The sequence below is a fragment of the Marmota monax genome, unplaced genomic scaffold (assembly GCF_021218885.2).
Source record: "Marmota monax isolate L192 unplaced genomic scaffold, Marmota_monax_Labrador192_F-V1.1 WCK01_AAM20220418_F8-fsc00209, whole genome shotgun sequence".
Taxonomy (NCBI): Eukaryota; Metazoa; Chordata; class Mammalia; order Rodentia; family Sciuridae; genus Marmota; species Marmota monax.
In genome coordinates, this window is record NW_026694493.1 from 46,801 (window position 1) to 66,805 (window position 20,005).

General features: G+C 36.3%; 1 protein-coding gene across 1 annotated transcript in view; it reads left to right on the forward strand.

The window, feature by feature from the left end:
* Positions 1 to 17,720: 17,720 nt before the first annotated feature.
* Xpr1 (xenotropic and polytropic retrovirus receptor 1) overlaps positions 17,721 to 20,005 on the forward strand; it is a gene marked incomplete at its 5' end in the record, with an annotated part of 80,807 nt that continues 78,522 nt past the window's right edge. The window contains one exon of the mRNA XM_046419516.2: positions 17,721 to 17,898. Coding sequence (XP_046275472.2) covers positions 17,721 to 17,898 — 178 coding nt within the window. The remainder of the gene's footprint in view (positions 17,899 to 20,005) is intronic.

Sequence of the window (20,005 nt, forward strand, 5' to 3'; positions counted from 1 at the left end):
ATTTTGTATTTTTGTGTCTTTTTTTTTTTTTTTAATTAGTCTTTTCCCCAAGGTAAGCTGTGATCTCTGAGGGCAGAGTTTTTGGGTATTTGGCCTGCCACATTGCTTGGTGTGTAGGCAGGACTCAGTATTTGTTAAATGAATGATTTCCAATTTATCTCTGTTTTTACTACATCAGTGATTTCAGAGGTACATTTTTAATTTTTGAAATCTCTTTGCCATATGCTTTGTGTAATTTATCCTTTAATTAAAGTCTTTTTCCCTAGGTAGACTGTAATCTCTGAAGGCAGAATTTGTGTTCATTTTTCTTATTATTTTATCTCTATTCCTGCTACATTGATTGCTTTGGTGCATAGGAAGGACTCAATATTTGTTAAGTGAATGATTCCCAAATTATCCCTAGTTTTACTACATCAGTGATTTCAGAGTAACATTTTTATCTTTGAAATCATCTTTGCCATATGCTTTATGTAATTTATTCCCCCATCTGTTGATGTAATGGTATCTGGAAAAAAATAAAACTTCAAGTTAGCTATTCCCAGTTATAATTCACACTTAAAAAAAAATTTAAAAAAACACCCCCTTTTCTTAAAACATGAAACCAGTAATACTAAGTACTTTCTATATTTGATGGAGCATAGTTACATATTTAATTTTTATTTATAATCTCTCTCATAAATAGGAGAAACTTTAAAGTCATAGAAACTATTGTATATGGAATGTAATTGAAATGCAAAGAGGTAGTCATGGTGATATTGAAGTTAATGTCTCTCAAGTATTCCACAGATTACTGTTCCTGGAGATTTGATTGATGCTCTCTATCCCCTTCCATATCTTTCTCCTGCCATTACTCTCTTCATATCTAAGGAGGATGGTTTTCTTATACATAACTTTTGGAAATACAGTATGCTATGTCCCAGTTCATAGAGTAACAGTGTATACCAGCATACTAAAGCTTCTTTTGCCTGACAGCAGATTTTCTCAGCATTGGTACTGTTAACATTTTGGACAGGTTAATTCTTTGGAGGGGCAGGAGGCAAAGAAGGAATTGCTGTCCCTGGCATTACAGGATGTTTGGCATTGTCCCTGGCTTCTATTCCATTAGACTAATGACATCCTCCCAGATGTCCAGTTTTGACAACCAAAAATGTCTCCAGATGTTGTTAGATGTCCCCTGGGAGGCAGACTTGCCTATCATTGGGAACTACTAATTTAAAGAAATCAGTGTAACTGTTTATCACACATTTCCCAAATTTATTTAAGGACAGAATTCTTCTCTTTTATCTATTCCACATGGATACTGTCTTTCTGACAGGGTAAGAGATAATCAGAAAAGACCTTTCTTTAGTAGATGATGTTTAATCTGGGACCTTAACCTAAATGGTAAGAAAAAACAAAGACAAAATGGTTTCCAGCAGAGGAAACAGCATGTTAGGAAAGAAACTAGGGTACATGACGGACAATTGAATAAAGCTAATGATGTTACTGTCTGACCACAGGTGATGATAGAGTAAAGTTAGGGTGGTTGACAAGGGACTTTCATGTACAAAGGCCATGTTAAGATGTTTGAATTTTATTCAAAAAATGTGTGTGTGTGTGTGTGTGTGTGTACACGTAGAGAGGGAGAGAGAGAAAGAGAGAGAGATTGATAAATAATTCACATACCATAAAATTCACCCTATGCAGTTCAGTAGTTTCTAACAAATTCACAAAGTTGTACAACCATCACCACTAATAGTTTCCATCACTTTTCATCTTCCTCTTCCCTAGCCCTTGCCAACCACTAATCTCCTTTCTGTCTCTTTCTATGTCTCTGGGTTTTCTTGTTCTGGACATTTGATATTAGTGAAGCTATATAATATGCAGCCTTTGTAATGTAGGGCTTTCCCATTTTTTCTCTACAAGGCTTATCTGCAGTGTAGCATTTTACGTATGTCCTTGCTTATATGGCTGAATAATATTTCATTGTATAAATATGCCACATTTTGATAGATATTTGGGTTGTTTCCATTTTGGGGCTATTTAAATAATGCTGCCATGAACATTGATATGAGTTTTTCTGTAAACTTATGGTTTTACTTCTTTTGGTATATATACCTGGAAGTGTAATTACTGAATTCTGTGGTAACTCTATATTTAACTGTTGCGGGGAACTGCCAAACTGTTTTGCAAAGTTGCTGTAGCATTTTACATTCTCATTAGCAATATTTTAGGGTTCCAATGTCTTCATTTCCTTACCAACATTTTTTATTGTTTTCCTGCCTTTATCATAGCTATGCTACTGGATATGAAGTAAGCATCTCATTGCAGCATTGATTGGCATATCACTAGTGACTAATGATGTTGAAATATTTTCATGTGTTTATTGGCTTTTGTGTATCTTCTTAGGAGAAATGACTACTCAGATCCTTCACCTGTTTTGAAAACGGTTTTCTTTTTATTGTTGAGAATTCTTTATATAATCTAACTACTAGAGCCTTAACAGCTATGTGGTTTGACAATATTTTCTTCCATTCTGACACTCTTTTTTCTTTTGATATTGCCTTTTTAAAAAAAATGTTTATTTTTTAGTTTTAGGTGGACACAGTATCTTTATTTTATTTTTATGTGGTGCTGAGGATCGAATCCAGTGCCTCACGCATGCCAGGCGAGCATGCTACCACTTGAGTCACATCCCGAACCCCTTGATATTGCCTTTTTAAACAGGCAAGCTTTTTTTATTTTGAGAAGTCCAGTTTATTGATTATTTTTTCTTTTATTGATTGTGCTTTTGGTGTCATATCTAAGAAACCGTTGCCTTGTCAAAGGTCAGGAAGATTTATGCTTGTGTTTTCTTCTAAGAGTTTCATAATTTTTGCTGTTTCATTACGTCTTTGATACATTTTGACTAAATTTCTATATATGGTATGATAGAGATCCATCTTCAGTTTTTTTGTATATGACTATTGAATTGCTGGATTTTTTCACTTTAATAAATCATACTTTTCACAAATATTATATCAAATTTGCAGTTTAAAAAACAAGTGTATAGAGCACATACTGTGTTTGATGATTGCTTTTTGGTAATACTGGAGATTGAACCCAGGAGCTTTCTGCCTCTGGGCCCTTTTTAATTTTATTTTGAGACAGGGTCTTGCTCTGTTGCCTAGGCAGACTTCAAATTTGGGATTCTTTTGCCTCAGCTTCCTGAGTCGCTGGGATTATATGCAACACCATGTCCATCTTGGAGCACATACTGTGTGCAAGACATTATGTTGAGTATAGGATCTATAAAAATAAAATAGACATAATTCTACCCTCAATATCTCATAGATCTGGAAATTAAGGAAATTGAGACTAGTCAATAAATTTGAATGTAACATCACATACGTAATGGAGTTAATGGAGTTTTTTTTAATATATGACAGCGGAATGCATTACAATTCTTATTACACATATAGAGCACAATTTTTCATATCTCTGGTTGTATCCATAGTATATTCACACCAATTCGTGTTTTCATACCTGTACTTTGGATATTAATGATCATCACATTCCACCATTTTTAATAGCCCCATGCCCCCTCCCTTCCCTTCCAACCTCTCTGCCCTATCTAGAGTTCGTCTGTTCCTTTCATGCTCCCGCTCCCTATCCCACTATGAATCAGCCTTAATGGAGATTTTATTTTATTTTATTTTAATTTACATAAATTTTTAATCAGTCAAGTTAATGAAAAATCAAAATTTCTGAGTTAGTGTATAGCAGCGGAAGTTTAACTTTTGTTGCAAATAATACAGTATTTGGTATTTCCATCATCAACAAGCTATGCTGCAGAAAGAGCAATTGCATTAAATCTTAATTGGGTTTAAATCTTAATAGACTTCATTTTTATCTAACTTAGAGATTACATGACAAGGTTAGGTGACATTTATGTTATTAAAAGTTAAAATATTCCTGAAAGTTGCTGTAAAAAGCACTTGGTGGTGATTACTATGCAGTAGCAGTATTTTGCCCTGATTGGTGCTCTTAAGTAATTTCTATTAACATAGTCATTTAGGGGGATGGATGAGAAAAAAATTGTCATCCATAAATGTGAGGTGAAGATAAGACCACAATACAAATGACAAAAAAATCAATGTCTGTTTCTCATTCTGGTATTCCCTCCTGCTCTCCCCTCCCCCTTTAGTATAATTGATTGAATTCATGTCTACTTAACTCAGGAAAGGGATCTCTCTAACAGTGTTCTCTGAATAATTCTTCACCAATTCTGGATTTTTTTTTCACCCTTTTGTCTTCCCTTTTTCTGTTGATGCTGTTCTTGTTGTTACTGTATCTTGCTAACATTTGTACTTAAACACTAATTCTCTTTGAACTAGAATTAGTCTTTTGTGACTTTAGTGACTAATGGTTGACATATTTAGCTTATTGTATTAGTCTGCTCAGGCTGCCATAAAAATATACCACAGGCTGGATTTTTTTTTTCAATTTTTTTTTAGTTGTAAGTGGATACAATACCTTTATTTTATTTATATGTGGTGCTGAGGATTGAACCCAGTGCCTCACGGGAGCTAGGTGAGCACTCTACCTCTGAGCTGCAACCTCAGCCCCAGGTGGGATGTTTTAAACAAGAGAAATTTTACTTTTTCAATGTTTGGAGATTTGAAGTCCATGCTTGGTGGGGTTGGCTTCTGGTAAGGCCTCTCTTCCTGACTTTTGCAGACTTGTGTCCTTACGTAGCCTTTCTTCTGTATGTAATGAGGGAGGGAGGACTCAAGTGTCTCTTCCTTTTCCTATAAGGACACCAGACTTATTGGATTAGGGCCCCATTAACCTTAAGGTCTTTTTAAAAAAAATTTTTTTTTTTTTTTTTTTAATTTTAATTGAGTACATGCTACAAGTCAGGTACTCTTTTTTTTTTTTTTTTTGAGTGAGAGAATGAGAGAGAGAGAGAGAATTTTTTAATATTTATTTTTTAGTTTTCGGCGGACACAACATCTTTGTTTGTATGTGGTGCTGAGGATCTAACACGGGCCGCACGCATGCCAGGCGAGCGTGCTACTGCTTGAGCCACATCCCCAGCCCAACCTTAAGGTCTTATTTAATCTTAATTACTTCTTTAAAGGCCCTGTCTTTTTTTTTTTTTTTAAGCAGTAAATTATTTAAAATTTTGTTTCTTTGCTTAATAGCAAGATATCCATACCATGTTTTTTTTAAGGCCCTGTCTTTAAATACAGTCACAGTGAGCATCAGGATTTCAACATATGAATTTGGAGGAGGCATATATTCAAGCCATAAAACCCATATAACACTCAGTGGTCACTTTCATTTAGTTGATATGTAGATAGTTTTTTTTATTTTATTATAAGAAAATAGAGGGATTTTCTATGAAATGTATATTGTTATTGTTGGAGGGAGGAATCCTCTCTCATAGTAGGCTATCTACACCTCAGTTTTTTTCACCTACAAAATAAGGAAATTATACTAGATTTTGAACTCTGAAATTCTTTGATTCTCCAATTCAGAGTTAATGTTTTCCTACATTGTTCAGTAGGTGTGTTTTTGAAAGCATTCTATAACAGAAGTTTATATTCTATAAGTCAGCCTTCTACCAACTTCCCATAACTGGAATGGAAGGTATAATCATTCTAAATACCTCTAGATTCTGATACAGTCATTTTAACTAGCTATGCTGGTTAGCTTTTACTATGTATAATGTAGAGGTTGGATGTGACATGTATTTTTTTTTCTTCTTCTAACATATAATACCATTTATTTATACCAGTGATTTATCTGTATTCATGAATACCTCTTAATTATAAGCAATACAATAATTGTAGATAGCAAAACTTGAGAATCCCTTTTATACTTCTTTGTCAAGGGAAGTAACCTCAATTAGCATTTTGTTATGCCTCTTTCCAATCTTCTTTCTATGAATGTATAGATGAATATTTATAACCATATTTTTTTATAAATGGAATCATGATATATATATTCTGTTACTTAAATTTTTTTCCACCACAGTGTGTTGTGGAGATTCTTTCATACATGCCAGGATGTATGTATGTCACTTATTTAAATGATTACTATGGTGTAATGACTATTGTGTTATGTAATATTATCATGATTTGTTTAACCAACCCCCCTTTTACTGGACATCAGTTTGTTGCCGCAGTCTGGCTGGGCACAATCAGGAGCCACTTGTCAAAAGAAACTAACTTTATTTTTAGAACCACTCACGACAAACAAAATAGTCTCTCAGGAAAAACCCTCAGAGCCTCAACTGCCACCACCGGCTTTCCACAAGCCTCTCTCTCCCACACAAGCTTCTCCCCACCTCCCACAATCCTCCTGCTCTTGAGGCCGATTGGCTGGGTCACGTGGGCGGAGCCAAAAAAGTCCCCCAATGAGCAGCTCCGTGGTCTGAAAGGGCAGGGAAACAGTCCAATGAGCATCACCGCAGAGGAGCCAATCAGCTAGATGTTGCTGGGGCCGAGGAGCCAATCAGCTAGATGTTGCTGGGGCTGCTGTGAGCCAATCATCAGCCGGCAGCTGGAAGTTTGCTGGCAGCTGGAAGTTTGCTGGGGCCCCTCAGGCTGTGGCTCTCAACATCTCCCCCTCTCTGTTTAAACAACAAGCATGTGGCTTAGGGACCGTGCCTGTTAGGCAGTCCAATTCAACATATGGTCCTTACCCGTCATCGGATGAACTGACCTCTAGGCGTCAGCCTCCTGTCTTAGGTTGGTACCACTGCAATTGGATCATACCCGTCACTGACTACCGGTCCAGCATACAGCCATACTTGTGGATAGGCCTTTGCACCTGTGGGGGGGTGAGGTTCTTTGCCTCACCTCTGTTGGCCCCCAAATTTTAGACCATCACTAGTAGAGGAGGATGCAAAATGCCATGACATTAAGCCAATTGAGGGCTCCTTTGAAAAATTGTACCACCGGTGACATCATCAGCAAAAATACCCCAACACTACCATAAGTCGCTGCACCAACAGATAGTTCACAATGCATACAGGTGAGCTCACAATGTGTCCAGGCAAGTTCTGCAAGCAGTTCAGTGATGGCTATTGTAGAAGCTGTAGATTGGTTTTATCTTTGACTTCACCAGCACTGGGATGAAAATAGGAATTCTGGCAATAATGGCTAAAGAAAAAATTATGTAACATTCCAGAAGGCACTAAAAGAAAACAATTTTCTTAACAATTTACATTGTCTTCACCAGCACTGGGATGAAGATAGGAATTCTGGCAATAATGGCTAAAGAAAAAATTATGCAACATTACAGAAGGCACTAAAAGAAAACAATTTTCTTAACAATTTACATTGTCTTCACTGGCACTGGGATGAAGATAGGAATTCTGGCAATAATGGCTAAAGAAAAAATTATGTAACATTACAGAAGGCACTAAAAGAAAACAATTTTCTTAACAATTTACATTGTCTTTAAGAGAATTATTAAATATAATGAAAAGGAAAGGTGAAAGTAAACAAACAGATCTGTTAACCTTCTTTTTTGTTTACATATTAAAACAATCCTCAACAGTTGTTTACACAATTTAAATTAAACCATTTAAATCACGTGAAAAAAAATATTTGGATCCATTTTATCATGAGCGCTCATCATAAATGATATATGGACATACGTACATTCAAACATATAACAAAAAACACAAGTGTGCACACATAATATAATACATACAACACATAACATTATAGTAAAGGCCTTATAACTTTTTACAGGTGAAATCTCCATTGCAATGCTTAAAAACTCTATAGTCAAAAAAATAGAACTGATCAGCAAAACATTAACCTAGGTCTGTATGAGCTCAAAAAACAAAATAGAACTTCATGATATGGCAAAGGCAATAATACAATAGATATTGAAAAAAGCATCCTGGTTCTGTTGCAGATGTAAGAATAGCCAAACTGGAGTTTTGGATATCAGTTGTTATGGATTTGAGCCAAATCATCTTCTTTTTGGTCTGTAGAAATCGCTTTAGTTAATCTTTCTGGAATCCAAATCGGCTGCTGTTCTCCCTGTGGAAACACATAAACAGACCCCCGACTCCAGACAATCACTGGGTCAGGACCTTGGTTAATCTCTCTGGAATCCAAATCGGCTGCTGTTCTCCCTGTGGAAACACACAAACAGACCCCCGACTCCAGACAATTACTGGGTCAGGACCTTTCCATTGTCCTGTTAGAATATCCTTCCAAAGTACCTTGGGCTTATGCACATTTTTTGGACACATATGCCTTTCCGCAGCACTAAGTCCTGATGAATCCAAATTTTAAAAGTTTAGAGTAAAAAGGGTTATTTTAAGTTTATCTTTGGGGAATATATACCCCTTCCCAATTCCTTCTTTTTGCTTTAATAAGTACATTTTAATAGTTTGATGAGCTCTTTCAACTATGCCTTGTCCCTGTGGATTGTATGGGATTCCTGTTATATGAGTAATGCCAAATGTTGAGCAAAATTGTTTAAAAGAGGTAGAAGTATAACCAGGGGCATTATCTGTTTTTAACTGTTTTGGAACACCCACAGTGGCAAAATTTTGTAAGCAATGAGCTATAACATCTTTAGTTTTTTCTCCGGCATGAAGGGAGCCCATCAAAAATCCAGAAGAAGTATCAACTGTAACATGCAAATATTTTAATTTTCCAAATTCTGGCAAGTGTGTGACGTCCATCTGCCAAATATGGTTAGGTATCAATCCTTTAGGATTGACTCCAAGATTAACTTGTGGTAAAAAGGTCACACAATTTTGACATTGTTTTATTATTTGTCTAGCTTGTTCCTTAGTTATTTTAAAGTGCTTTTGTAAAGTATTAGCATTGACATGGAACTTTTTATGAAAATTTATAGCTTCTTCTAGTGTAGAGAAAATATGTATGTCATGTGTAGTTTTATCTGCTAAATCATTGCCCAAACTAAGGGCTCCAGGCAATCCTGTATGTGCCCTGATATGTCCTATAAAGAATGGATCTTTTCTGTCCCAGATTAGACTTTGTATAGTGGAAAGCAAAGAGAAAACAGTAGAAGAAGGGGAAATCCTACCAGCATCTTCAAGAGATACTATAGCATTAACTACATACTGACTATCAGAAAATAAATTAAATACAGAATCTTTAAACATCACAAAAGCTTGTAAAACTGCATTAAGCTCTACCTTTTGAGCTGATTGTTTGGGTACTAAAAATGTAAAAGTTTGATCAGGGGTAACTACTGCTGCTGTACCATTATTTGACCCATCAGTGAATATATTTGGAGCATTCATGATAGGTGTTTTTCTTGTCATTTTTGGAAAAATTACAGGATGCAATGACCAAAAAGACAATAAAGGATTAGATGGTAAGTGGTTATCAAATGAAACATTAGATTTGCACATGATTATTGCCCAAGTATTTAACTCATTAGCTAACTCATCAATTTGATTCATAGTATATGGAGTAATAATTTTATTGGGAGAAATTCCAAACACTCCCTTTGCTGCTTTTATTCCTTTGAGTATTAATTGTCCTACAGCCTCAGGATACCTAGTAAGAATAGTGTTAGGAGAATAAGATAAATGTATCCATAATAATGGACCTTCTTGCCAAAATACTCCTGTAGGAATATTTTTTGTTGGTAGTACAATAAATAATAAAGGCAAACTTATATCAATTCTATCCAAATGCATATTTTCCATATATGTTTCAATGATTTTTAATGCCTTTCTTGCTTCAGGCGTTAACATTCGGGGTGAATTTGGATCTGATGGACCTTTTAGGATATCAAATAAAGGTCCCAACTCTCCTGTTGGTATACCTAAATAAGGCCTTATCCAATTTATGTCTCCTAATAACTTTTGAAAGTCATTAAGTGATTTGAGTTGATCTACTCGTATTTGAATTTTTGGTGGACGGACCATGGTTGAGGATAATAGAACTCCTAAATAATTAATTGGAAAATTTAATTGTACTTTATCTATTGCTATCTCTAGATTATAATTTTTTAATAAGTTTGTAAGTGTGGCATAACATTCTAGCAATGTGTTTTTATCTTTGTGTGCTAATAATACATCATCCATATAGTGAAATATTTGTAGTTCAGGATTTTGATTTCTAAGTGGCTGGATTACTTTGTTAACATAAATTTGACACATAGTTGGGCTGTTAGCCATCCCTTGAGGGAGTACTTTCCATTCATATCTCTGATCAGGACCTTCATGATTCAGTGCAGGGATAGTAAATGCAAAACGTGGACTATCCTCAGGATGAATTGGAATTGAAAAAAAACAATCTTTAATATCTATAACTAAAACATACCAGGTTTTTGGCAAAGCAGACAACTGAGGAATCCCTGATTGAGCAGGTCCCATAATAACCATCTCATTATTAATGGCTCTTAAATCTTGCAATAATCTCCATTTACCAGATTTCTTTTTGATGACAAAAATGGGAGTATTATGGGGAGATACAGAAGGTTGTATATGTCCTTCTGCTAATTGTTGTTTGACCAGGTCATGGGCTGCTTGTATCTTTTCTTTAGTCAGGGGCCACTGAGGAACCCATACTGGTCTTTCTGATTTCCAAGTAATTTTTATTGTCTCAGTGGCCCTTTCTGAAAATCCAACCCATGTCTGTCTGTTCCTTGATCTATTTGTATTGGTGCTGCTATACCTTGTTCTTGTTTTTCTAATCTTTTTCCTTTCCTAAAACCTTGTCTAGTCATAATAGTGGGTGCATTTTGGTTGATGTTATTTGTTAATGTCAAACCTAATTGATCTAGGACATCTCGTCCCCATAAATTTACGGGAAGATGATCCAATACATATGGCTGTATAGTTCCTTCACATCCTTCAGGATCCTTCCAATCTAATACCATTGCACTTCTATGGGGATTAGTCGCCACTCCTAGGCCTCGAAGCGTTTGAGTGGCTTGTTGTAATGGCCAATGTTTTGGCCATTCTTGACGAGAGATGATGCTAAGGTCTGCACCTGTATCCAGTAGCCCATTAAATTCATGTCCTTGAATATTTAGTTTTAGCATGGGGCGAGAATCTAAATTTAAAGAAAGCATAGCCCAATCTACACCTGTGGAGCCTAATCCCTTGGAACCTCTTTCTACAGTACGACTGGAAAATTTATCATGTAGGCTGGGTATTATTAGTAACTGTGCTATTCTATCTCCTGGTGAAATTACTGATATACCCTTTGGAGAACTGGCTATAATTTTTATTTCACCTTCATAATCGGGATCAATTACCCCAGGACTTATCATAAGTCCTTTTAGAGTAGAAGAGCTGCGTCCCAATAATAAGCCTACTGTTCCTTTGGGAAGAGGTCCTTTCACCCCTGTGGGAATGATTTGAACTCCCATCTCTGGAGTTAGTACTGCTCTGGCGGAGGCGCAGATGTCCAACCCTGCGCTCCCTCTGGTTTGTCTGATGAGGGATCTGATGGACAATGTGTCCTGGGCACTACCCTGATGGGGTTGCAGATGTAAGAATAGCCAAACTGGCTTGCCCTGAAGATGCATGAGGCCCTGGCAGTTAGGAGACCGGAGATCCCAGAGTCGAATAGTCTTATCAAGAGACCCAGAAATGAAAGTGTCATCCACAGGTGACATGGACAAGGCCACCACCCTTTTGCTATGTCCAGGAAAGTATCTGATGTATTTGTTGTCATGTAAGGATAGGTAACGGATAGGCCCCAGGCACTGGTGTTGGGTAGGAAAAGGCTCAAGAACCTAAAAGGGAGGGAAGGGGTAGCATTGTGTTCCTCAGGCTAGAAGGTTTAGCAGCAGCCTGGTGCAGTCCCATCAACAAGATAAACCTACAGTCCTGGGTGCCTACCAAGCTTGGTTTGAAAAAAAAAAAAAAAAAAAAAAAAAATATTTGGATCCATTTTATCATGAGCGCTCATCATATATGATATATGGACATACGTACATTCAAACATATAACACAAAACACAAGTGTGCACACATAATATAATACATACAACACATAACATTATAGTAAAGGCCTTATAACTTTTTACAGGTGAAATCTCCATTGCAATGCTTAAAAACTCTATAGTCAAAAAATAGAACTGATCAGCAAAACATTAACCTAGGTCTGTATGAGCTCAAAAAACAAAATAGAACTTCATGATATGGCAAAAGGCAATAATAAAATAGATATTGAAAAAAGCATCCTGGTTCTGTTGCAGATGTAAGAATAGCCAAACTGGAGTTTTGGATATCAGTTGTTATGGATTTGAGCCAAATCATCTTCTTTTTGGTCTGTAGAAATCGCTTTAGTTAATCTTTCTGGAATCCAAATCGGCTGCTGTTCTCCCTGTGGAAACACACAAACAGACCCCCGACTCCAGACAATCACTGGGTCAGGACCTTGGTTAATCTCTCTGGAATCCAAATCGGCTGCTGTTCTCCCTGTGGAAACACACAAACAGACCCCCGACTCCAGACAATTACTGGGTCAGGACCTTTCCATTGTCCTGTTAGAATATCCTTCCAAAGTACCTTGGGCTTATGTACATTTTTTGGACACATATGCCTTTCCGCAGCACTAAGTCCTGATGAATCCAAATTTAAAAAGTTTAGAGTAAAAAGCGTTATTTTAAGTTTATCTTTGGGGAATATATACCGTCTGTTTGAATAAGCCTATCTACAAATTCAGCATAAGGTTCATTAGCTCCTTGTATTACCTTAGATAATTGACCTTGTAAACCTCCATGTCCTTGTAAAGTCTTCCATGCCTTAATTGCATCTGCAGCAATTTGTGCGTATACGCCAGGATCATATGCAATTTGTTGCTGCTGATCCTCATAAGGTCCCTTTCCTAACAACATATCTAGATTTCTCTGAGGATAACCAGCTGCTGCATTTCGCCTAGCCGTCTCCTTGCAAAATTCCTCATTGGCAACCTTCCATAACAGGTATTGTCCTCCATTTAGCACAGCTTTACACATATTAGCCCAATCTGCTGGCGTCATGTTCAAGTTGTTAATGGATTCGACCAAGCTTACAGTGAAGGGTGCTTGAGGACCATAGGTTGTTACAGCCTCTTTTAGCTGCTTCACTGTTTTGAAATTTAAAACTTGGTAAAATCGCTGCCCTCCTGCCTCAAATACAGGGCATGTTAATATTTGAGATCTTGTCTCAGGATCCCAACTATCAACTGTGGGGGTTGGGGGCCTCCCAGCATATGGAGGTGGCGCTGTTGGTTGGACACTTTCGCCCTCTGGTGATAGAAAGGTGTTAGTAGCAGTCTCCTGTAGAGGTGGTGCTGTTGGTTGGACACTTACACCCTCTGGTGATAGAAAGGTGTTAGTAGCAGTCTCCTGTTGTACCTTTCCCCCTGATGGCTTTTTCTGTTTTACACTTTCTTTCTCTGTCTGACTAACTTGAGAGACCTTCTCTTTTACTTGAATCATTATGTCTTCTCCTTCCTCTACCATTGTCTGAACTGAAGGCTTTGGACTAAGCAAACAAGATATGAACGTCCACAATGGCAATGTGCCAACTGGCAGAGTCCCTGGGCTTTTCTTTTCTATTCTTTTTAAATCTTCACCATGATGGTTCCATTGTGATATATTTAACAACTCCTCCTTAAAAAGCCATGGGCTACATTTTTGTATTGTATCAACGTATACCCTGACTGCTCTTGATTTTACTGGGATGCCTCCTTCCTCTAACAATTTACTTAACACTCTTTCAGTTTGTTTTTTACTAATTTCTGATCCCGTATTTCTACTATAATACAACCCAACAAGATGACGCCAAACAAAACCGAGACAGAATGAAATAAAAAGGGAACAACAAAAAGTCATTATAGCCTTTCTATCCTCCTGACATGGGCATCCGTCCTTTCTCCCTATCTGTTCCTCAGACGTAAATAGTTTTTCCTCAGATGTGAGCGGTTTTTCTTCCGTCTCACTCATCTCCAGGGACAGGCAACTTAAAACAAAAGTGAAACAAAATAACAAAAGAAGAATCTTAAAATGGCTACCCATCCTCTCGCCCTGCCCTCAGGGGCGAGCAGTTTCACTTACCCTCAGTCGCTCCCCGTGCGAGCCACCAAATGCCGCAGTCTGGCTGGGCACAATCAGGAGCCACTTGTCAAAAGAAACTAACTTTATTTTTAGAACCACTCACGACAAACAAAATAGTCTCTCAGGAAAAACCCTCAGAGCCTCAACTGCCACCACCGGCTTTCCACAAGCCTCTCTCTCCCACACAAGCTTCTCCCCACCTCCCACAATCCTCCTGCTCTTGAGGCCGATTGGCTGGGTCACGTGGGCGGAGCCAAAAAAGTCCCCCAATGAGCAGCTCCGTGGTCTGAAAGGGCAGGGAAACAGTCCAATGAGCATCACTGCAGAGGAGCCAATCAGCTAGATGTTGCTGGGGCCGAGGAGCCAATCAGCTAGATGTTGCTGGGGCTCCTGTGAGCCAATCATCAGCCGGCAGCTGGAAGTTTGCTGGCAGCTGGAAGTTTGCTGGGGCCCCTCAGGCTGTGGCTCTCAACAGTTTGTTTTATCACTTGAAAAAAAATAATGGCCTATGAACATCCTTGTATTTGTTTGTGCAAAAATTCCTTTAGAATATGTTTCCTACATCTGGGATTGAACATACTGAAAATTTTGATAGCTATTGCCAAATTGCCTTCATAAAGGACTTTACAAATTCATATATCTGTTGACAGGGAGTGAGAATGTTCATTTACCCTCATCTTTGCCAAAATGATAACACTGTTTTGAAGTGTTTCTAGTCTGAGGTTGAAAAATTGTATTTCATTTTTTAAAAGTTGCATCTGTATGACATTTGAATGTTGAGCCTCCTTTCATTGTTGGCCTTTTATTTCTTTTTCTATGAATTGCTGTAATTTGCCCATTTTTCTTATGAACTTGAATGTCTTTTTTAATACTGATTTGTAAGAATTTTTAAAATATATTTTGTATATGAATCCTTTATTTTAAAAGTTGCAGATTATGTTTTCCCTGTCTCTTTTAATTTTGCTTATAGTATGTTGTGGAATGAAGACTTTTTATTTTGTGAAAGTATGAGTCATTCCTTTCATGGTTTTTGTATTTTGTGTAGTGTTAAAAATAACCTCTCCGTTTAAAATCCATTCCTTTCTCACTGACTTGAAGCCCCTTTATCTTAATCTAAATTTCCATATGTATGCAGATCTATTTCTGGACTTTATTTTTTTCTGTTGTATTTTGCTAATTCCTTTACCAATAGTATACTTTCGGTTTTAGTAGTTGACTAGGTCTTTTGAAATCTGAGAGGATAAAGAACACTATTATTCATTTAATTTATTTTGCACAGCTATCCTTACTGGTTTTCGTCTTTTAAATTTGTAGTAATTAGTTATACAATCCTTGCTGTTTTTATTTGTGATTTTCTTCCTCTTTTCTCACAGCTTTTATTTCTTTGGGTTATTTTAACATTACAATACCATCGTCTAATTTGTGGCTATTAAGTTGTATATGAACTAGGAAACTATATAACAGACTGTTGGCATTTTAGATAAAAAAAATCTCTAAAGTGAGGAAATGAAATTGTAGGAAACTGATTCATGGGTAGAATGGTCCCACTTTAATACATGTTTTGTTTTACATGTTTTATTTCTAAGTTCTTAGTAGCATTTTATATAGTATATGTTGCTGAATATGCAGCCTCTATATAAATGACTTATATTAAAATTATTTCAAGAACAGAAACTATATTTAAATCATTTTGCTGAACAACTTAATTTAGTCACTTTATATTAATGAAAGTTGCCTGTTAATAGGAAAGCAAAATATATTATTTTGAACAAGCCCATGTTTTTGATTTTGAATTGTCTTAACAATAGGAAACAAAATTAAAATGAAAAAGGAGGTAATTAAGTAAAATAATCGTAACTCTTCTTGTTTTAAATCAGCTATAGCTAGATGCTGTTATAATATGTGCCACATCTGTTACCATGGAGCTTCCTTAACTCAAGGTCAGCTGTTTTAGAAAGCTGGGGCCTGTTTTATGCTTTAAGAAAGTAATTCTCAGTGGCCTTCAGCAGCTAATTGATTTCATTATTATATCCAAATTATTAAGTTTCATGAAAAACATAAAAGTGGCCATCCCCCCCTTTTCCCTGTAAAATCAATAGAATATCCTGCTTTATGTGCTCAGATCTAAAGCTCTCCATGTCTAGAGAAGTTGACATGTATACATAAAAATTTTACACAATGTTAATTTTTTAACAAATATATTTGATATGTTTTTAGAATTTATTTAAAGCTTTTGTTTTTCTTTAAAATATCTGTAGTACTATGAATTTGTATGTATGTGTATATCGCATGTTATTTAGGGAAATACCATTTCCCTTGTTCTCAGGTCATTATTTAAGAGTTCTGGGATTACATTAAGATTTGGGGGACGAGGGGAAGAGAAAGGAACCTGTTTTCTACATATTTCAAGCTTAGAGTACTCCAAGAGATCCAGAAATAAGGTAGTTCTATATTATGATTACCATCTGGAGAGTCTATTTGAATCTCACTGGGGGAAGAAATATACCCTTTTGTTCTTAGGAATCCTGAAGCTACATGTATTTTGTACTTGGGATTTAGTAGATTGATATTTGTTTTAGTCAGGTTTCCATTAATATGCCATAATACCCAAGAAAATCAATTTAAAGGAAGAAAGATTTATTTGGGCTTACAGTTTTTGAGGTTTCAGTCCATGGTCACTTAGCTCCATTGTTTGTGGGTCAGTGGCAAGGCAAAACATCATAGTGGGGAGTGCATGGTGGAGCAAAGTTGTATACCTCATAGTGGCCAGGAAGCAGAGAGAGAAAAAAAAGTGGCTGGGGACCCAATATACCCTTTAAGGACCACCCTCTCAATAGTCTACTTCCTCCAAGTAGGCACCACCTCCTAAAGCTTCCATCACTTCCCAATAACGCCATCAGCTAGGGACCAAGCCTTCAACACATGAATTATTTGGCAGGGGGTGAGGGGATGGCATTCAAGATCTAGACCATAACAGTATTCAGTAAGACAACACAAATTGGATCAGTGCTGCAGAAACATATTGATTGACCCACACAGTGTTTTAAAAATATCTGAACTAATAGTGTCTCCTAAAAAATTGGAAGATCTGACAAAGTGGGCCCCATATCACCACATGGCAGCAATTAGACAGACGTGTACTTTCTAGTTTGCCAGACTCCATACCACTCCTTATCCTGAAGGTGTCAGTTACCATTTATCACTACACTTGCCATATCTACTTGCTCAACTCCTTTATGTTACTTATCAAGCTCCTGATACTTTGGAGCATCTAATTTACACTGAGTAGTCTACACTTTTTTTCTGTGTTTCATGAAGCTGAGGTACAAAGACTAGGTAGCAATTTAACATAGAACAAAATCAATTTTTTCCAGAAACATACCATGCATTTATGTCTTCATGCTTTGCTGTTATATTTTTTCTTCCCTGAAATAATTAATTTACTTTCTTGCTGAATGAATCCTACTCAGACTCAGATTATCTCTTTCTATAGACGTTTCTTCCTCTTCTGACATCTTAGAATACTTTTCTTCAACATTAAAAATTTTATTGTAGTAGAGATTTAGTCTCATTCAACTTAAGGGTTGTATTCCTGTGAAAAGACATTTGATTATTCTCTTCTTAATATAATTTACAATTCATTTTCTCTGATAATACATATATAGTCGCCATTTTAAAGACTAAGAAAGTTAGGATGTAAATTTTTATTTTTCTAGTTTTCCAAGTTGGCCTTCTGACATTATATTCAGTAGTTTTTCTTGCCTTTCAGTTACAGATGAGGACACAGTAAAGAGGTATTTTGCCAAGTTTGAAGAAAAATTTTTCCAAACCTGTGAAAAAGAACTTGCCAAAATCAACACATTTTATTCAGGTGAGTAGTTACAAAAGATAATTTCTGTTGCTAGGGAGGGGAGAGATTCTATAAGCACTTTTTAGACTTCCATATCTATATTGTTTGGTTGAGACTTGCTTTCTTTGTTGTATTGCAATAAAGGAATATTTTGTTTAGCTGGAACAGGACTCATCTGGTTCCTCAGTGTTAAAGTTTTATTTGTCCATTGCCTAGATTCTCTTGTAGTTGTATAGATTTCAGGACCTTTGAAAATCATCTTATCGTTTTACACAGTGCTGAATGATTTTATCATATTACACAGAGCTGAGTTAGCACAGTTCTAGATTATCACTTATGTCAGTTTTTTGCCTTTTCCATTGCCTAGAACACTCATCCCTATCTCTCTAGAGCACTGGTCTCCAGAGTGCTGTCTACAAGATGCCATTGGAATGTTGGAAGAAAATGTTAGAACTTCTACGTACTTATGTCTGACCCTTTAAAATTTCACTTGTATGTATATTGCAAGGTACATAATATGGATTAGTAAAACAATATCTTTATGATGAAAAATTTTTAAAACTCTAGAGAGTATTGCCTTAAACATCATAATTCCTGTGAAACCTAGGTGATGATCAGATGGTTTCATTAGTTCAGAATCAGAAAAAAAAGTGAGTTAGATTCATAGGGCCATTTCATCCAGACTCTGGGAAAAAATTTACATGTAATCCCTATATTGCTGAGTTTATACCCTAATAACTAGAATACCTATTGGGTATAATATCTCCATGCTTTAAGCAGTAATGAATTCTTAGTCTGTTTTCTATTGCTAAGAACGGTGATACCATGACTAATTTTTCAAGAAAAGAGTTTATTTTAGCTAATGATTCTAGAGATCCAAGGTTAAGGAGCCATGACTGTTGATGGCTTTGCTGGCATTGTTTCACAGCAATGCAGAATAATCCATGGCAAGAAATGGGGAACATGCACGTGTATGTGTCTTCTAGTCTTTCTCCTTCTTTTAAAGTCACTAGTATTCAATCACAAGGGCTCTACTGAAGACTTCGTCTATTCCTAACCACTTAATGAAGGACCCACCTCTAAATACCATAGTTGGATTAAGTTCTCCCCCCACACAGTAGGGATTAATCTTCAACATGAGTTTTGGAGGGGACATTAATCTTCAGCCTGCTTTGCTATATTCAAATCATAGCAATGGATAAATAAATTTTGCTCTATATTTTATGATATCAAGCTATAAAGTTGCTTTTTTGGTATTTAATATGCAAATTATATCAATGCTATTTAATATATTATTAAATTAGAAGAGATTTAAATTTTATATCAGCCATGATTATTGAGAATATACCCTCATCTCTTGGCAAAAACTTTGGAAATACCATAATCTTAACACGTATAATCATAAACCAAATACTAGTATGGATTAGTCAAAGGATGAATAGTTTCATGCCTTTACTAGTTTCTTTTTCAGAGGATGATTTTTTTTTTTTTTTCCCTAGCTTGTCTACAACTTCTGGAAGCATCTTACTCAGGTGTCCTTTCTTGGCAGCCCTTTCAAAGCAGGCTGATTATTCTTTTATGACATAGTGGGAGAGGGGACATGGAGAGAGATTATGAAATGGCAGTAACAAGAACCTGCCAAAACACAAAAAGCTAAGTCCAGCATTCTTTTAGCTACCATTGTTGTTCTAAATCAGTATTTCTGCATATTTGTACAAAAATGGATCTTCTAAGCATTCATTATTTTATAGAGCTTTCTACTCTGAGCTGTTCCTACATTTACATCTGTTGATTTTTTTGGTTGCTCATTGAAAACTTCAGACTCTTGACTTCCAATCCATATTTAGTTCCACTCTACTTTGGCTATATACTCCCATAGCCACACCCATTGCCCAGAATTGCTCTGCTTTAAAATATTAAATCCTCCTGTTCCTTTAACATCTGTTTTTCAGTCTCATAGAACTCAACTTCTTTAACTCCTTCATTTTTTTCTAGTCAATTATGCCTCTCCCAGAATTAATTCCTTCTCGTCAATCATTTTAGCCATTTTGTCCCTTGTGTTTTTAATCCTTTTACCCTCATTGCTTTATATTGCATATGCCTAGCAAAACTAGACCATTATAACCTT